The sequence below is a fragment of the Rhinatrema bivittatum genome, chromosome 8 (assembly GCF_901001135.1).
Source record: "Rhinatrema bivittatum chromosome 8, aRhiBiv1.1, whole genome shotgun sequence".
Lineage (NCBI taxonomy): Eukaryota > Metazoa > Chordata > Amphibia > Gymnophiona > Rhinatrematidae > Rhinatrema > Rhinatrema bivittatum.
In genome coordinates, this window is record NC_042622.1 from 60,813,602 (window position 1) to 60,832,847 (window position 19,246).

At 44.8% G+C, this 19,246-nt stretch overlaps 1 protein-coding gene across 4 annotated transcripts in view; it reads left to right on the forward strand.

Annotated features, from left to right (window-relative positions):
• Positions 1 to 19,246, forward strand: part of NCOA6 (nuclear receptor coactivator 6) — a 284,262-nt gene that overhangs the window by 225,264 nt on the left and 39,752 nt on the right. For 3 of the 4 annotated variants that reach the window (XM_029613390.1, XM_029613388.1, XM_029613389.1), the window contains exons 13-14: positions 3,693 to 3,770; positions 13,148 to 13,184. In XM_029613390.1, coding sequence (XP_029469250.1) covers positions 3,693 to 3,770; positions 13,148 to 13,184 — 115 coding nt within the window. The remainder of the gene's footprint in view (positions 1 to 3,692; positions 3,771 to 13,147; positions 13,185 to 19,246) is intronic. The other variant, XM_029613391.1, reaches the window with a different exon arrangement.

A 19,246-nucleotide genomic window follows, 5' to 3' on the forward strand; every position in this document is an offset into this window, starting at 1 on the left:
AGTTGTTTCTGAATGATTCTTTTGCAGTTGGGGCATATGGGCCACTGTAGAATCTAAAGTAGTAAATGGCTAAGTCAGCATAGTTAAGTTTTTAAACCTTAAAAGCCAGTTAGAAATGATGTGAGCTAGAACTAGACTTTGAATGTGACTTAGCAGAAAGTCTAGGAATTTTTGAACAAGCGTATATATATACAGTGATGTGGTGACCATTTCAGGGTAAAATGGTATCTGTTCTTCCAAGTATTCTACTCCTCAGGAAAACACAAAAGATACTGTTATTTTATCTAGGGAAGCTTTTAATATTCAATGAAAAATCAACTGCATGATTTCACTATCACTGTTTGCCTGTTTTATACAAGTGATGACAACATGGGACCAAGGCTCCTCACCCATTATTGCTCAAGACATTTCCACCAGTTGACTCTAACACAGTGACATTGGGTAATCACGACTTCGCACGCTGTTTTGCTATGGTCTCCATGGTAATGGGCAGGGGTGGAAACATTTTTTAAAACCTCTGCACCAGTTAGTCTGGTGACTCAGTAACAGTGTTGCATGCACATAGAGGCCTTACACTAGTGGGGTGAGGGTAAACATGGGAGCAACATCTGAAAGTATTTCTTCATGTAGAGTTTGATGAATGCATGGAATGGACTCCAGAGAAGATGATGGTGACAAAAATGGAAACAAAATTTAAAAAAGTATGGGGATAAGCACAGAGGATCCCTAGTGGAAATGAACAGTGTTTCTTCTAAGTTGTGCTTGTATGCATGCACATACAGGTCATGAGCCTGGCATATACTGCAAAACATACACAAGAAATCCAAGTATTTAATAGGGATGTGTAGCAGGGACGGATACGTTCGATTCGGTCTTCGTATTCGTCAGGACCCAAATCCGTTACATCCGTTTTCGGGGGACCCCCGATCCATCCATTAGTTACGTATGGTATTCATTTCCCATTAAAGTTTAAAAAAAAAAAAAAATCCCAACCCTTTAAATCTAATTAACTACAACACCCCACCCTCCTGACCCTCCCAAGACTTGCCAAAAGTCCCTGGTGGTCCAGCGGGGGTCCTGGAGCATTCTCCTGCACTCGGGCCGTCGGCTGCCGGTATTCAAAATGGCGCCGATAGCCTTTGCCCTTACTATGTCACAGGGGCTACCGGTGCCATTGGTCGGCCCCTGTCACATGGTAGGAGCAATGGACGGCCGGCGCCATCTTGTGCTCCTACCATGTGATGGGGGCCGACCAATGGCACCAGTAGCCCCTGTGACATAGTAAGAGCAAAGGCTATCGGTGCCATTTTGAATAATGGCAGCAGACGGCTCGAGTGCATGAGATCGCTCCAGGACCCCCCGCTGGACCACCAGGGACTTTTGGCAAGTCTTGGGGGGGGGTCAGGAGGGTGAGGGGTTTTATTTGTTAGTGATACGTTGCATTCGTGGGGGTTCGCCATACGTTTCGGAAACCCACGAATGCAACAAATAGGGACCTATAAGTTGCGGATTGCGCATTTGTTCAAAACGAATGCACATCCCTAGTATTTAATGTAGCACACAAATTTGATCTCAGTTTATAAAGTTGCACAAAATTATTTTTTGCACACACAGCCTGTCAAAGATTAGAGGGAACATTGGTAATGAAGCACTGGGTAACTTGCACAGAGTGGATTACAGTCCTAAACAGCAGTGATATTTCATTAGACCTTCAAGAAACGTTGAGGTAATCTGTATTACCTTAAATGTTATAACAGCATCAGGTTTACAAGGAGGTTAGCTTGACCTGCATGGAGGGAGGGACCATGAATCAAATTCAATTTCAGTGAGCAAGGGAGGCTGAATTGTAATGTTTTAATTACATGTTATTTTTGTAACAGTCTCATTAATTTTGCTGGCTGTCGGGATTATAAAGCTTGGTAGTATACTTTGTTGCATTCAGCTACATAAAATGAATAGTTGATATTCTTTGGAACTTTCTGGATTTGGATTTCATTACTCACTTTTTCAAACCTGAGCTCAAGGCAAGTTACATTCAGGTAAAGTTGGTATTTTCTTGTCCCATAGAACTTACACTCAAAGGGCCTGATACACTAAAGTTTTTTCCCACTCTGTGTCTGTGGGAAAATGTTTAGTAAATCAGGTCCTGAATTTGTAGCTAAAGCAGTAGAAGGTGAAGTGACTTGCCCAACGAAGCAAAGAGCGTCTGTGGGATTTGAATTCAGGCTTCCCAGGTTCTAGGCCCACTGCTCTAACCACTAAGCTACTTCTCCAAGACCATACCACTGGCAGAGTATTCTAGGTAGGTAGTCCTGTTCAACCCAGTATCACTGGCCAGCCATTCTTGAGTCAACGTGTGGGAAACCCTGTAAATGTAGGAGCCTTGGCCTCATTACTGTACATAATCTTTAGTACAGATAGTGTGAAAGCTAATGAATTAGTAATTCATGCTAAAACAAAATTATTATTGCATCTCTTCTGAATGTTTCATTTGATTTGGTGAGTCTTTATAACTGAGACCATTTTATATGTAGCGCATATACCTCCTCTGGCGTAATAGGCAATTCTTTATTAAATCTGATTATTTCTTGTTACATAAATGTTATTTTGAACTAGGAAAAGGTGAATAGTGGATTTATGTTTTGCAAGTCACATTCCTGAAGGTCTAGAAGGATAGCAATGGCAGTATTATTGTTTGCCCAGTTAGTGTGCTATCAATTTAATGGCTGACACCTCAGCTTAACATGTACCTTCAAAAACCACCACACAGGGAGACAATGATTTAGATTTGGGTTGTTGATGATTTTCCTGACACAGACTGAGACTTGTTCAGGGAGATGGCCTCTCTTTCTTTAGAATAGTTCCAGTATGCATAACTGTGTAGTAGACTGACCTCATAATAATAGAGGGAGAGCTGTTGCTGCCTTTGCTGTCATTTCTTGCACTCTGAGACATAAAAGCACATGAAATAGGACTGTGTCCTCACCCGATCAACCCGAACAAGATGATCCAGTTCTGGGTTTGTTCCATTATCTGCATGGAAATGTAGTTCTGCTTCTTTTAAGTAAATCAGAACTACAAAGGCATGCATGCATGTAGTGGGGCGAAAACAGGACTGGAACAGCCTGTTTGGGTTGACCTGGGAGAGGTTGCAACTCTAGTTTGCAGATTGCATGGGCAAAGAGCCAGCGGGGAATAAAAGAATAGATGAAATATAAACTTTAGAAACTCTTCTGAGCAGCCAAGATTTTTAGCTTTTGATAGAAAATTGTGATATGCCCTGCAATGGTGGCAGAAATCCATTGGTCAAATGACCAGTGAAAACCATAACATGACTGAAGAAAAATCATCATCCTTTTATCACCAATCTATTGGTGGCTCTTAATTATTTGGTTGCCAGTTTTCATCACTGGGTGCCCATCAGGCCAGAATTTTATGGAGGAATTTTTGATTCCATGTTCAAAGTTGGACATGGAGAGAAATTGCAACTTACATTAAGATGCAGATCTTATTCTGTCATTTTGCAGTTTTATCATGTCATGTGACTTAAAATGCCTGAATGAATGAAAGATGTAAAAATATATATTTTTTTATCTATACTTCAAAAACCTTTTTCCTCCCCTCTTCCAGTGGTGGCAAAGGTGTTTTTGTAGTGGTAGATGCTGCCCATGATTCTGTTTGTTTCAATGCAGAAGGCATAGCATCCTCTATTGTGGACAAAAAAGGAGTTTGGCTAAGATCATGGGGCGCACACTGTTGCAGACATAAAGGTACATTTAATGAAAACTTATGTTTATAGGATCCCTTTCATAAGGAAAGTAAGCTGTTTATATTGCCTTTCATAAAAGCTGTATCTGAGTGCTTTAGAAATAGATTACATAGGTCCATATCTAAATTGGAACTGTAGCAAAAGTTATTTACAAACCTAAAGCACAATGAAAGAATCTAAGAGGGACATGAAGCAAAGGTTAAACAGATTGTGTGGCATGTTTAAGGTCAAATGAGCAACAGTGGTAATGGGATTTGCACGTTATCCTTGGTCTCTGGGTTTCTTAGTTTCATGGTCTAACTAATAAAGTTGTTAGAACATTTGGCCTAGATTTCAAAACATTGAATGCTATTTTAATTGCAAAATTAGCAGTGTCTACATTCCCTATTGGTGTTACTAACATAATGGCATGTGGCTGGAATGCAGGGATGGGAATTCTATTTCTCATTTACTGAGCAACCAAGAAAACAGGTCATTAATGACCAGAAAATTGTTACTCCATGTTGCCTATAATCCTTTTCCTTAAAATCACAGGGACAGAAACAATATTTATTTATTTTGGAATCTTTTCTTATTGCCAGTGATGGGACACTACTTACAAAGAAATGTCCAATTACCGCTGCTTTTTTGCTCCTGTTATTTATAAGCCAAATTTTTTTTTATAAGACTGGCTTCTCTTGGCTCTATTATGCAGGAGATTCTAATTCAAGTCTCCTATCTTTTGGAACTCTGGCACTACACAGTTTCGGGGGGGGGGGGGGGGGGGATGGAAGGAATATGACTAATGTAGATACCTCCGCTGGTAAAAAAAAAGGACATTGCAGGATTCAGTCTGTGGGACTTCCCTTATAGTTATTGGCTAGCAAGGAAATTAGTTGCCTGGGCCTGCCATCTGAGAACCAGGGAGTGTGTGTATGAGGGAAAAAATGGGGAGTAAAAAAGGGTAGGTTTCAATATGTAATGTTTTTAGTATGCTGGAAGTGGGATTGTTATGCTTTATCAGACTAAGAACATTGAGGAGCAGTTTTCAAACTGTTCACATTAGGCGAAAGTCCATGGCACTTTTTATTTGCAGATTTTGCACCCACATAAATAGCTTTGAAAATTGTCCTCTGAATACATAGAAGAAAACATGAACAGTGCAGTGTTTTGGGCCTCTGTAGTAGAAAGTTTCAGAAATTTTTTTTTTACCAAAGGAAACTGGAACAGGTGGTTGTTAGAAGGGACACTGGCGCAAACATGGGTAGGGAGACTTATAAAATACGAAAGCAAATAGTAAAATTAAAAAAAACAAAAACACTTAAAGCAACAATTTCAGCATAATCTGTCAACAGTTGTGAATCAAACCAGATAAAGGTTATATTTAGGAACCCAAGGACGATAGTTGGCTATAATATTTTCAAGGAAGAAATTCTTGCCTGCTAGTTTCCTTTCCTTGAGTCCAGCCACCAATCCAGATGCATGGTTTATACTCTTCTACCAGCAGATGAAGACAAAGAATTGTTTTTCCAACGTTACCACTTATAGACCAGGCCCCCAGTCTCCTGTGTTGCTGTGGTAAGGACTGAAAAATTAGGCCTGGCTGCAGGAGACTGAGGGCCCAGTCCTACCCAGAAGAAAGCTGGCATTGACAGCAGTGGGTCATGGCGCATTCCTCTTCTTCCAATCCAGCCAACCCGAAAAAGAAGCAGCATTGGTGGCAATGGGACAGCACACTAATTCCCTTCCAGAACTGGCCCACCCTTGCCGCTGCCTTTACCCCGATTCCCTCACTCACCCTCCTATTGGAAAAGAGGAGGACTGCGACTGCTGCCAGGGCCTGAATCATGCCTTGAATCACTTGGTTCAAAGTGCAACTCAGGTCCCCGCAGTGGAGGAAGTGAAGTATGTGGCCCAAGGTGATGCCAGGCTGCCATCGTCCTCTTTCCCGACAGGAGGGTGAGTGAGGGGAGCATGGGTGGAGAAGACGGTGAGTGAAGGTATCATGGGGGACAAGGAGTGAATGAGAGTGAGTTGGGGGGATAGGGTGAGTGGGAAGATCATAAGGGGAAGGGAGGGGTGAAGGGATCATATAGGGGAGTGAATGAGAGTGAGTTTGGGATTGAAGGAGGGTGAGTGAGGAGATTAAGGGGAGGGAATGAATGAGTGAGCCAGGAGGATTTTGGGGGAGGGAAGTAGGGTGAGTGAGGGAGGAACAATGAACAAGGGAGAATGAAGAGATGGAGGTAATAGAAGTAAACCAAGAAGGATAAGGGGACTTGGGGAGGATGAGTAATGGACAAAGAGATGATGGAGAAGGGATGTGAAAAAGGAAGTGTGAGTGAGGGGATCAGGATGGAAGGGGAGAAGGTGAATGTGGGGAGTTAGAAAAAAGTAAATGAGGGATAGTGAGGGGATCTTGAGACTGGGTGGAAGAATTAATGAGGGAAAGTGTGAGTGAGAAAAGAACGGGACAGATTTGTGGGGACATGGGAGAGAGTGCCATTGTGAAAGTAAGGTAGGATATGGCAAAGAGAGTGAAGAGATTGAAGTGGATGAGGTGAGCACCATGTGTGAAAGTGACGCAAGGAGATTGGAGAGAGGTGTAGGATGTGAATGAGAAAATTGGAGGGGGCTATTAAGCTGTGAGGGGATTAAAGAGGCTTCAGAGGGGGTATAAGGAGATGGTGTGATTTGGGGCGTTGGCTTCCTTTCTTCCCCACCCCATCACAATCTTTCCCCCTCCTTCACGCCATTCCCCAAGTCTCCTCCTCTTCATCCTATCTTCCCTCCTCTTTCACCCCTATCCACAATACTCCCTTTCCTCTCACCTCCTCATCCCCATTTAATTCCTCACCCTCTCACCTCCTCTTTCCCTTATCCTCCTCGATTCCCCCATACTCTCCTCCCTCTTTGCTTCTGTCCGCCTCATCCTTTATTCCTCTACCCTTCCTGCCTGATTCCTTCTTCGTTTCTGACCTCTAAGATATCCTCTCTCCCCATTCCCAAATCCCTTCCCCTCCTTCCTCCCCAGCCCTCATCTGTAATAAAGAACCAAATAAATTCACTGGACAGAGAAATGTCGGAAAATGACTTTTTTTTTTTTTTTTTTAATAAATAAATAAATTAAAAAAAAAAAGAATTACAAATGTATGCAAAATTATGCAAATTAGCCACAATTGCCACAAAATCTTGAAAAATCTGCCACAAGAAACTGGGGTTCTGCTTATAACATTCCATGCCAACTTCAGCCTGCCAATAGTCATTATAACAAGCTAAAAACAATCCAACCTCTCCTTATACTCCTACTAACCAGGGATTTCCAAGGGAGAATTGAATTAAGCCACCTCAGTTAGAGAAGGCCAATGAAAAAAACACATTATCTGAATTATGGATTTCAAGAATTTGCTCTGAAATACTTGAATCAGAAAGAAGCGGCAAATTTGAGCAGTCCGGGAAGGTCCTGATCTAATCTGGCTAAATGCCTAGAAAGGAAATTAGCAGCTAAGACTTAAAATTCTTCTTACTCTTCAGCCAGATAAGCCCAGATGCATGTGATGCGCCCAAGCCAACCCCTCATCTCTGAGGGACGCTGCTAGTCCCACTCTTCCCTGGCTTGGACATTCAGAGATGATATTGCATGGAAGCCCACATAGCCGCTCTACAAATCTCCACTGGAGAAACCAAATGGAGCTTCACCCACAAGGTCTGTGCATGGGTAGAATGTGCCTTAAGGCCCTTGGCAGAGGTATATTCTTGGATATGTATGTGGAGTGTCCTTCGTCCACCTTGCTATGGAGATCTTCAAAGTCACTTCACCCTTTCTGGAGCCCCTGAAGAGTAAAGAGATGAACTGATCTTCTAAAGGCATTTGACACCTTCATATATTGAAGAAGAACTCTTGAGAACTTCCAAATGGTCAAGTTAATAGTCCTCCAGGAACAATTCCCTCTTTAAGGAGGGAAGAAACACTGGCTGTGACACCACTTTAGGAATGGAGGAACTGTGTGAATAAATGCACAGACTCCTCTGAGAACCTCAAGATAGGTTCTCTATATGACAAGGCTTGCAACTCCGAAAATCTGCCTGGTCGAACACATCACCACTAAAAATAGCATCGTAAGATCTTTTAACAGATGCTTGCCTGAGCAGCTCAGAAATGATGCCACCCAGGGATTTTAAAACCATTTAGATCCCAGAAAAGAGCCACCACCTCCTTAGGTGGACAAATATACTTAACTCCCCTTAGAAAACAAACACATCTAGGTGAGTCACCAATGTTCTCATAGGGCAAGCAGGATGGTAGTCCTCACATATGGGTGACATCATCAGGATGGAGCCCAATCACGGAACACTTTTGTCAAAGTTTCTAGAACTTTGATTGGCACCTACTGGGCATGCCCAGCAATGCACCAACCCTGCATCCAGCAGGGGTCCCCCTTCAGTCTTCTTTTTTCTGCGCAGCAGTAGCCACGCAGGTTAAGGAGCTCTCTTGAGATTCCTGACAGGAATTTTCCTCATGGGACTTCTTTCAAAATTTCAAAAAAATTCTACCCATAGGGGTCCCCCTATCGATATCCATACTCCGCGGTCGAAAGGTAAGGTTTTACCCTTGTTGCAGTCTATTCCCATTGAGTTATCCCTTCGGGGCCTATTGGCCATAGACTGCACCGCGGCTAAATTTTTGTCTGAGTCATGGCGTCGGGTTTTCCAATTTCTCCAGTAAAAAGGACAGAATGGATACTACTAAAGCTTTTGTTACTTCCAATCTCGTTTGCACACCATGCCTCAAATATTCTCCATGCTCTCTCATATGCCAAAGACATGGAGATCTTCTTAGACTGAAAAAAGGTAGATGCTACTCCGAGTAGTCCTTCCTACTCAAATGCATCCTTTCAAAGACTAACCATAAGACAAAACCAAAATGGGTCCTCATGAACTACAGGACTCTGAAACAGTTCCTGGACTGGGGCATTATTAAAGATTCTTTGTTCAGCATTCTTACCAAGTCCACATACTAAGGCTAATCAGGAGCTACCAAGATTACCAGATCTTGATGCCAGTCATGAATCAGAGCATCCAGACCAACTGAGCCCTTTTTCTTCCTGCAGTTAACAACAAAAAAAGCTTCCAAGTCTTGGTTTTCCTGCCAGTGGCTATCAAGTCCATCTCCAGTTCTCCCCATCTGTTTATTATTGATGCGAAAGTTGCTCCCACTCTCATGGGTTCAGTTTGTTTAGGCTTAAGAAATCCACTTCAACATTTTCCATTCCTGCTATATGAACTGGGGAGAGAACTAATATGCTTTTCTGCTCATTTTAACAGCAGATCTAACTCTCCTGCTACCTTAGGGCTCTTGGTCCCTCCTGCTGATTCACATTTGTTTTTGCTGTAGCATTGTCTGAGAGAATTCGGACCAACTGACCCCAAAGAAGAGGGGCAAATCCTAAAAATGCATTTATCACTCTTTTCTAGCCATTTGATGAAACATTTGGCCCCCGTAGGCTCCAAGCCCCCTGAGTCACTTGTCCCTGATAGTGTGCTTCCCAGCCGAAGAGACTGGCTTCAGTCATCACCATAATCCAAGTGGGAGAAGCTAATTCTACTCCCACTTCCAGATTCTTGACAACTAGCCAGCAGCCCAAACTGGCTCTGGTCTCTATCAGTGGCGGTAGCCTCATAGAATAAACCTGAGACTGAGCAGATTACCTTGACAGCAAGGCCCTCTGCAAGGTTCTCATATGAGCTTTCGGCCATGATACCAAATCTAAAGCCACCACCATGGAATCTCAAGATCTGAAGATAATCCCATACCTTGGGTTTCCAGACTAATAGACCTCATACTTGACTCTGAAGCTTCTGGATCCTTTCCTACATCATGTGCTCACAATCCCTTTTTTTATCGAAATGAGCCTCCATGTACTGTATGCTCTGGATGGGAAAGAATTTGCTCTTGGCAAAATTGGCAACCCAGTTCAATGCCCATAATAGCTGCACCACTCTGGCAGTGGCTGGCTTTACTCAGATGAATCAGTTGTCCAGATATAGGTAAACCAAAATTCCTTCTCGATGTAGTATTGCCACTACCATTATTATCACTTTAGAAAAGGTTTTTGGAGCATTTTCAAGGCCATAATGAAGAGAATAAAACTGGAAATGATTTCCTACAATTGTGAACCCAGATACTACTGATGCTCTTCCCTTATAGGAATATGAAGATAGGCCTCCATCAGATTCAAAGAAATTTAAAAAGTCTCCCTGTCTTATTGCTATCCTGAACAACCTCAGCTTTCATTCTGAGACAAGAACCCTTCAGGGCTTTATTGACTTCTTTCAATCCATTCTGTACTTGAAACATGCTGTTTTTCTTGGGAAAAACAAAGTACATTTATTTACTTTATGTACATAAATGTAATTTATATAACCATAATAATCAGCTTAACACAACTGATTTGTTATAAGTGGGCGATAAATATTTTAAAATAAATAAATGGAATACCTTACTTGTCCCCATTTCAACATCAGAACCTAGGACTACTGTCCCTGTGTGCTGAAGATGATTCAGTATTATATGCATGGCTGCCTTTTATAGGGAACAGGAGGGGAACACCTGTCCAATTTTAGGACTGGAAAATTTCCAAAGCATAAACTTCTCTTAAAACCTCCAAGACCCACTAGCCTATAGTGATCTGGACCCATCTCCAGTAAAATGCTGATAGCCAACCACCTGTTTGGGTCCCTAAACCTTCATTGACAGTTTAAAGTACCTTAGGTATCTCTCAGGTTCCCAACCCTGCCGCCTTTCTTAGTTCCTCTAAAAGATTGAAACCTGCTAAAGGGATAGCCCCCGTTCTGCAGTCAGTCTTCCCGGCCTGTAACAGAATCCTGAAAACAACTTCTAGCTGAAAGCCTCCCTACTAGGCTTATCCTTAGGAAGCTGGGAAGAAGCTTGGAAGACTTGCTCTCCCAATTCCTTAACTAGCTTTTTGAGATCTTCCCCAAAGAGAAAAGAAGCTTTATTAACTGTTTGTTGGGTGTGGCATCCACTGTCCAGTTTTTCAACTAAAGCATACACAAAGCCATTACATTTAAGGCCATACTCTGAGCTGAAGCCCAAACAAGGTTATATGAGGCATCAGCCTAAAAGGCAGCTGCAGGCCCCATCTGAGCTACCAACTCCAACTGCACTCCAGAACTCTCCAAGAAGCTCTTCTGGAGATGCTGAGACAAATACAAGCCTGCTCTTTCTGCAATGCCCTTACAAACATCAGCTTGCAGAGCCAGCCTGGAGGCTTCAAAAGCCTACTTGAGCTCTTTATGCTGGAAGTCTGTCTTATGATTGCACAAACCAGCACATCCACTCTTGATATCCTTAATTTCTCTCCCTCCTTCACCAGCATAGGATAGCTTCCCAATAGTCTTTCCCACCTTAAAACTGGCATCATGTGAGTCCCACTCAAAAGAGATCAACTCCTCAATTGCCTTATTTATTTATTTAACAGTTTTATATACCGGCATTCATTGGGGATATCACATCGGTTTACATTAAACGAGAACTACTCTTAAATGGCATTTGACAGATAACATGAAATAATAATTCCTTATGCAGAGGAAATGCTTTCATAGGTCTTCTCATGTCTGCCATAATAGCAGACGTAGCTTCTTCTTTTTCTGCAATATTCAAAATCTGCAAGTGTTGAACAATTAAGAAAGCTCCTCCTTTCTAAATAAACAAATAAATGAGGAATACTTTTGAGAAATATTCCCCATCCTCCAATACTTCCATACTCAAATATCAATACAGACTTGCTAGATTTAAAGGATTTCTCCTACTCTGGATCCCAGCCTCTTTTCCCCAAACCCTTTTTCTCAATGATCCCACAGGAACCCCTCCCTGAGGAGGAGAAAGACTGGAGGGAAACCATGTACCCACATTCTGCCCTAAATAGGCTGGTGCAACAAAAGGAGAATTTGTGGGAAAGGTAAGAAGTTACCACTTAAGGAAAAAGGCTGCTGCAAGCCTCAAGGAAGACCCAGGAAATCCAGCCTTTCCCCAAAGCAGAGGAAGTCCCATATTCTGATTTCTCTGCATTACATGGTTCCAGTATGGCCACTGTTCCCACTATGGCTGCCAGCATGCCAGGGGGAACAATTTTCATACCTGGCCCTGTCTTTGCTGAACCCTCCTTAGTAGCAGTTTTCTGCCACTCACTTCTCTCTCTTCCAGGCACTGCCTGCAAAAAGAGCCTTTACAGGATCCAGTATGGCAGACTGCACATGTGTTCCACAGGTTGCCTCAGTTGGCCCTGCAGGACCTCATAGCCAAAACTTGCCTCAGGGACTCCTACATGCTCCACTATTGCTCTGCTGGTTTCTTCTCCCTTACTATGGTTGCACCAATGACTTGTGGCTGGCTTTTTTTTTTTTTTTTTTTACACCCAATTTTATTTACAAAGCTCTGAGAGAGGGAGCAGCCATGCAGGTCTAAAGACCAAAATCCAAGGGGAAGGATTATTTATTTATTTATTTTTAATCTATATTCCACCTTTTGAAGCAATTCAAAGCAGATTACATTCCGGTACTTGTAGGTATTTCCTTATTCTCAGAGGGCTTACTATCCTAGTTTATACCTGAGGCGTTGGAGGGTGAAGTGATTTGCCCAAAATCACAAGGAGTGTCAGCAGGATTTAAATCCTGGCTTTCCTGATTTGCAGCCTGCTGTATTAACCACTAGGCTACTGGAAGACAAGAAGAAAATGGAGAAAAGGCAGACTTCACTGATCAGATAAATTCCATAGCTGGATAACCTCAATCCAGATGTACCTAAATGTCCCCAGGGCACCACCACTTCTCCCCTCCCCCAGCCCCCCCCCCCCTCCGCTCAATTGAGGGTGGATCAGCTGCAAAGACTGTCACCCTAGGAGCAGCTAAATTCCTTTCCAGAATTCCTCATCACCCAGCCTAGACCAGCTTCAGCTGTCTGCACCTTATGCTTGGCTATCATCTGGTTGAGACAGAAAATACTGGCAAGCTGAAGTCAGCATGGAACTCTATGATGTCGGCAAACCTATTCTGTCTCCATCTGCTGGTGGGAGCATAACCCTTTCATCTGAACTAGTCTGGCTGGATGAAGCGGAAAGAAGTCTATGCCAGTGTAGTAGTCCTAGGTTTGCAGCAGATTTTTTACTCTTTTTATTTTATTTAGCCATAGCATGCTTAGTTTTGTTATGTTGCTTGGGCTTCTCTTCCCAAGTTCCATCATAAATTCCTTTGTTGAAATTTGCACAGTGATATCTAAGATGAGCTTTTAAGAGTCTGGTTTATACCTTGCTTAGAATCAGTATAGTTCCATAATAGTTTCTTCAGACAACATCTTTACTTAAGTATTTTCTCTTGCAGAACTTGATGTGAACGACACATTGAGCAATGGTCAAAGGTAAGGAATTGGTTCACTTATTTTACAAGTTATTGCGTAAATTTACCCTCCATCTATATGGTTCCCCTGGCACTGGAAGACTATGTCCAAGTTGCTCGTTTTTCATTAAAACTTCCTTTGGCTTCAGCCTTGATTTGATCCCTGTTGTGTATAGAGCAGGGATTCTCAACCCAGTCCTCGGGACAGTCTAGCCAGTCAAGTTTTCAGAATATCCACAATTAATATGCATGAGAGAGTTTTCATGCACTGTCTCCACACAAGTGCAGATCTCTTGCATATTTATTGTGAATATCCTGAAAACCTGAGTGGCTAGGTGCATCCTGAGAATTTGGTTGAGAACCCTGGTATAGAGCAGGGGTGGGCAATTCCGGTCCTCGGGGGCCACAAACAGTTCAGTTTTCAGGATATCCCTGATGAATATGCATGAAATAGATTTGTACACAACTGAGGCAGAGTGCTTACAAATCTCTCTCACGTGTTTATTCATTAGAGATATCCTGAAAACCTGAATGGTTTGTGACCATCGAGAACCAGAATTACCAACCCCTGGTATAGAGGAATCTGCCTTGGGAATCACTCTTCTGCTGCTGCTCTCTGCTTCATACTAACCACTCCCAGCTCTCTTTTAACATAGGCAGCTAACCCTTCAGATGTTCTTCCTCCCTCCAATCCTCACCACTGGCATACTCCTGCTTGTTTTCTACTCTCAACTTCTCATCATGCATGGCTGAATTGTCTCTCTCCCATCCCGTCAGTTCCTTGCCAGAAACACACTTCCACCCGTGTAGGAGAAAATAGAAATCCCTGTGGTGTGGACTGCTGGCTTGTTTAGTTACCTTGGCTATTGCATGTCTCAGTCAGAGCTGCTCCACTACTGCTGCTCCCACCAACAGTCAGAGTGAATCACATCTGGTGCTCAGTTCATGCTCTTCCTGTCTCACTCAGCTTGCAGATAAGGCAAAGGCTGTCAGAACTCAGATGAAGGGAGATGAGAAGGAGAATGCTGTGTGCAGTGTCGGTGTTGCACAAAGCAGAGTGTGGCTATCAGTGCTGCTTATTAGTTCCTATATTCCATGGCTCATGCTGTAGTTGGAAAAGCGAGGCATGAGTGACTACATGTACTCAGAAAGGATGATCACATTTAAGAGCACCCCCTGTCTCTTATTGTGCAAGATGCTGAGAAGTATGGAGCTCGCATGCTAAGAGGCAGAGCCAAGGTGCTGGTCTGGACCTGAGTATCAGGCAGTGGTGACTTTTTTCTCATGGCATACTTGGAAAACGGAAGTAAATGTAGCTATTCAGCAGATACACAGCTATTCAGCAGCACATATCCAGATAGCTGTGTGGGTAACTTTTGGAAAGGTATTTTTTCAACCAGACTTAGCTAATTTTAGCTTGGTATCACTGAATATTGGCACTCAGCTAAAATATAAACACACCTATAGAACACCTCCATCACCACTTCTTTTTATTCAGGTTGATTTTGGGTGGTTAATGAGTTACCATGACAAAATTTAGCCAGGGAGCAGAGGGATATTTTCAATAATTGCTTTTGTTTGGGTAACTCCAAAAGTTACCTGGACAGAAGCTTTCAGTACTAACCTCACTGTAGCAGACAACCAGAAGACTAAACTCGGTAGTTGTTGATAGGTCTTGTTATCTTAAAACTCTCTATAGATATTTTTTGTTGCCTTTAACTTTTACTAAACTTTTATAGTATTGGGCTTTGCATGCAAGGTACTAATGTGCAGGAAAGCAGTCATCCAATTGACTAGTGACTCTTTTCAGATTTATGGTTTTATCAGATTAGCTAGTAACGTGTCAAGAATTGCAAAAGACAGTTCTAAAAGCTGGCATCTTAATATTTTCTATCCTATGGGTAGACAACTTCAGTCCTTGAGTGCCATAAGCCAATCTGGTTTCCAAGATAGCCACACTGAATATTTGAGATGCATTTGCATGAACTGCCTCCTTTGAATCAAATATAAATCAAATGCATGTTGATGGCCCTATTAGGTATGCCCGCGTGATACAGAAAGTAAAATGTGCAGCCAAGCCGCACATTTTACTTTAAGAAATTAGCGCCTACCCAAAGGTAGGCACTAGTTTCTGCCGGCACCGGGAAAGTGCACAGAAAAGCAGTAAAAATTGCTTTTCTGTGCACCCTCCGACTTAATATTATGGCGATATTAAGTCGGAGGTCCCGAAGAGTAAAAAAAAAAAAAAAAAAATTAAAAATGGGCCGACAGCTGTCGGGCCGAAAACCGGACGCTCAATTTTGCCGGCGTCCGGTTTCCGAGCCCGTGGCTGTCAGTGGGCTCGAGAACCGACTGAGTCCTCCTCAGTGGGCTCGAGAACCGACTGAGTCCTCCTCAGTGGGCTCGAGAACCGACTGAGTCCTCCTCAGAGAACTCTGATGGTCTTCCATCACTCTTCTACTCCAGATGAACGAAGGACGTCTCCGCCTGAGGATTTAACCTTTGCAGAGTTTGTGAGGGAGATGGCAGAGGCCATCCTTTTTCAACTTTTGACAGAGGAGGATGCCAGGCACAAAATGCTTGAGATCCTCCAGTTCATGGAGCCTCCTAAGGAGTTCATGGCAGTTTCGGTACTCAAGATCCTTACGAAGTTGCTGCTGAGGATATGGGAACACCCCCTCACAGTGCCTCCCATTAACAAGAAGGTGGGCGGGGTCTACCTTGTCCAGAAGGCTGCCGGATTCGATAAGTGTCTGCTGACTCACCAGTCGATGGTGGTCGAATCCGCTCTCAAGAGGGCCAGGCACTCTTGGACCCATTCCTTGGCACCCTCAGGGAAAGACCACAGAGTGATGAATGCTCTTGGGAGGAAGGTGTTCCAGGGTGCCATGCTTATTGCCCGCATCACTGTCTACCCAGCTCTACATGAGCCAGTCCTCACGGGATATCTGGAAGCAGGTGCAGGAGGTGGTTGAGCAGCTGCCTCAAGACACACTTATGTCACTGGTGCACAAAGGTCTGGAGTGCGAAAAACACAAGGTCCATGTGACCTAAGATGTTTTTGAGACTGCATTGAGAGTGTCTGCATTGGGAATCCGCGCCTGCAGAATGGCATGGCTGCAGGCCTCTGATCTCCGACCGGAGGTACAGGAAAGACTCTCTGATGTGCCGTGCACTGGAGAGAATCTCTTCAGAGATAGGGTGAGGGACCACCATGAAACTCTCCAACAACGCTCCGCTAGTATTCCGGACCCATCGTCCTCATCCAGGAGGCCATCGAAATCAGGGCCGAGGAAGTACTAGCCTCCGCCGCCTCAATTCCTTCAATACCATCAGAGCTACCGTGGCCATTCCAGGCAGCAGAAAGCTCCAAAACCGCAGCCAACTCCTTAGTCAACTCCAGGGACTTGGTTTTGACTGGGCCATAGGGAGCATAAGCCAAGAAACAAAGAGGTAGGAGATCTATGATAGCCGTCAGGTAAACACAGAAGAATAGATGCCTGGATCTTTTCCAATACTTTATTGATGCAGAGACGTATCCATAAAAGTGCCCGACTCAGGCCGAGTTTCGCAGCTCTACAGCCGCTGCCTCAGGGGCTCCACTATTCCAGTCAGTGATGTTGTTTCTTCCAATAAACAGTAATTGTATGTCAGCAATACAAGAACAACTTAAACCTAAAGGTTCCTGTTGTAAATCAGCATGTCAAACTGCAGTCTCTGCTCTTATCAGTGTCCCAGTGTAAACTCAGACCAGTGAGTTCTGTCCATCGTCCATCAGGGGAACCAATTAAATCTATTGGATATCCTGCCAAATTGCCCTCCATGCCCACATTAGGGGCCGGTAGCACATCAGGTGGTACTAGAAGTGGATCTCTCCTCCCTCTTAACGGCCAGGGTGTCGAGCCCATACCACCAGGGCAAAGGAGGTGGGGATTCTACTCCAGGTACTTCCTGATTCCAAAGAGAACAGGAGGATTTTGTCCCATCCTAGACCTAAGGGCTTTGAACAAGTTTCTAAATAAGAAAAGTTCAAGTTGGTATTCCTGGGCACCTTGATCCCCCTTTTGTAAAAAGAGGACTGGCTATGCTCCCTCGACCTAAGAGGTGTATACACATATTGAGATCTTCCCCAGCACACACAGCCGCCAGGATTGCATCCGAGTCACCCTGTCTCTTAGGGACTCATTGTCCCGGTGGCAGATACTTTCCAATCTGGAACAGGGGATCTAGTTTTGGAGTCTCCACACTCAAATTGTTCTACCCACAGATGCATCTACCCTGGGGTGGGGAGCTCATGTAGATGGGCTCGGTACCCAGGGTCTTTGGTTCGCTCAGGAACGTTCTTTTGAAATCATTGTTTCCCTGTACGTACCAGGATCAGTCCAGACGGTGGGTTATGTCCCCCGTCCAGCAGATGGAGTCAGAACAGAAGACTTCTGGGGGAGGTCCTATATTACCTCACCACCATGGTCTCTATCTTCAGTATCTTTCTGACTCCAGCAGATGCGAGCAGGGGAACCAGGGTTCCCCACTATTGTAGCTTAGTTTTCTAGGCTTCTTCTACTTTTTGAGGGATCAAGTATTAAAAAAAAAAAAAAGAAGAAAGTAAGTTAAATTAATTACTAGAGGAGCTTAATTAGGAGAGCTATTGACCGGGAGGGATTGAGTGTTTCCCCTCCACCGGGGCTTGCTGACAGGCCTGCCTTCTCTCCTCTATTCCATTTTCTCTCCTCCTCTTCGGCTTTATTTGTGCTGGGGTAAGTGTTTTACTTTTCAGGCTTACCTCAGTCAGCGTTTTCTTCACTGTTAAGTCGACATTTGACCGTCGGGGTGCACGCTGGTGGTTCCAGTCTCTCCCCCCCATCGACGCTATCGATCCGAACCGCGGTCCCGCGACGATCAATTCCCCGGGGCCGCCAGCTGCCAGGAGAGGAGATTCCTCGGTGGCTCTCCGGGTTGGCAGGGGGTCTCCGGTTACAGAGCAGAGGCTCCAGTGCGAGGGGACTTTGCCGCGCTCGCCGCCCCTCCCCCCTCCTCGTGTCAGATGCCGCGTTCAGTGGCCTGCGTTTCCTGCGGCCGGCAGGAAGGGAAGCTCTCCAGGGAGGGGCATTGCTCCGGCTGCCTTCCCGATGGGGAAGCCAGCCCTTCAGGGGGGGACGTAGAGGGCGGCCCGGACCGCGAACCGAGAAAGCGGCAGGCTCCGTTCCCGCTGAGTGCGGGAACGGTGGCCATTTTGATGTCTGATTCAGAAGGGGGAATGTCGGAGGAGGACTCCCCGAACACAACTGCGCCACTTCTGAGGGCACCTTTGGCCAAATCGGAGCCTGGACATCAGGAGGGGGAGGCCCCGGGGGGTCCCTCCCGGGGGGGGGTGTTTCTTCCTTTTCTCCCGAGTTTATTATTTTAATGCACAAAGCATTTTTACAGTATAAGGATGCGCCGCTGGATTTCCCGGGCCCCACTCCGACGAAGCTGGTCTGCGTGTCAGCGCCGCTGGGGGGACCTTCCTCTCAGGGCAATGCTCAACCGTCGGGGGTCAGTCCTGTACCCTCCAAGCACCCTTCCCTGCCCCCTCGAGCGCCGCTTGGGAGTCCAGGGGGGGTCTCTCCGGGGGACCCATCGGGGGATGATCCCACCTTGGCAGCCCAGGTGGAAGGAGATGACCCGAGAGTCCTCCGCATTTTTCAACCAGAGGAATTAGACAACCTCATTCCCCATATTCTGAGAGGAGATGGACATCGACCCCCCCCGGAACCGGTCGGACCGGATCCTAACGTCAGGAAGGGAGACCCGCTGCTAGCGGGCCTTCGGCCCTTGGCCAAAGCTTTTCCCACTCATCCTTCCTTTCTCCAACTTATTTCCCAGGAGTGGGATACCCCTGAGGCGACCCTCAGGGTCAGTAGGGCTATGGAGAAGCTCTATCCCCTGCCACAGGACTTCCTGGACATTCTCAAAGTCCCTACCGTGGATTCGGCGGTATCGGCTGTTACCAAACATACTACCATCCCCGTCACAGGTGGCACCGCTCTGAAGGATATTCAGGACAGAAAGCTGGAAGTTTACCTCAAGAGAGTCTTTGAGGTT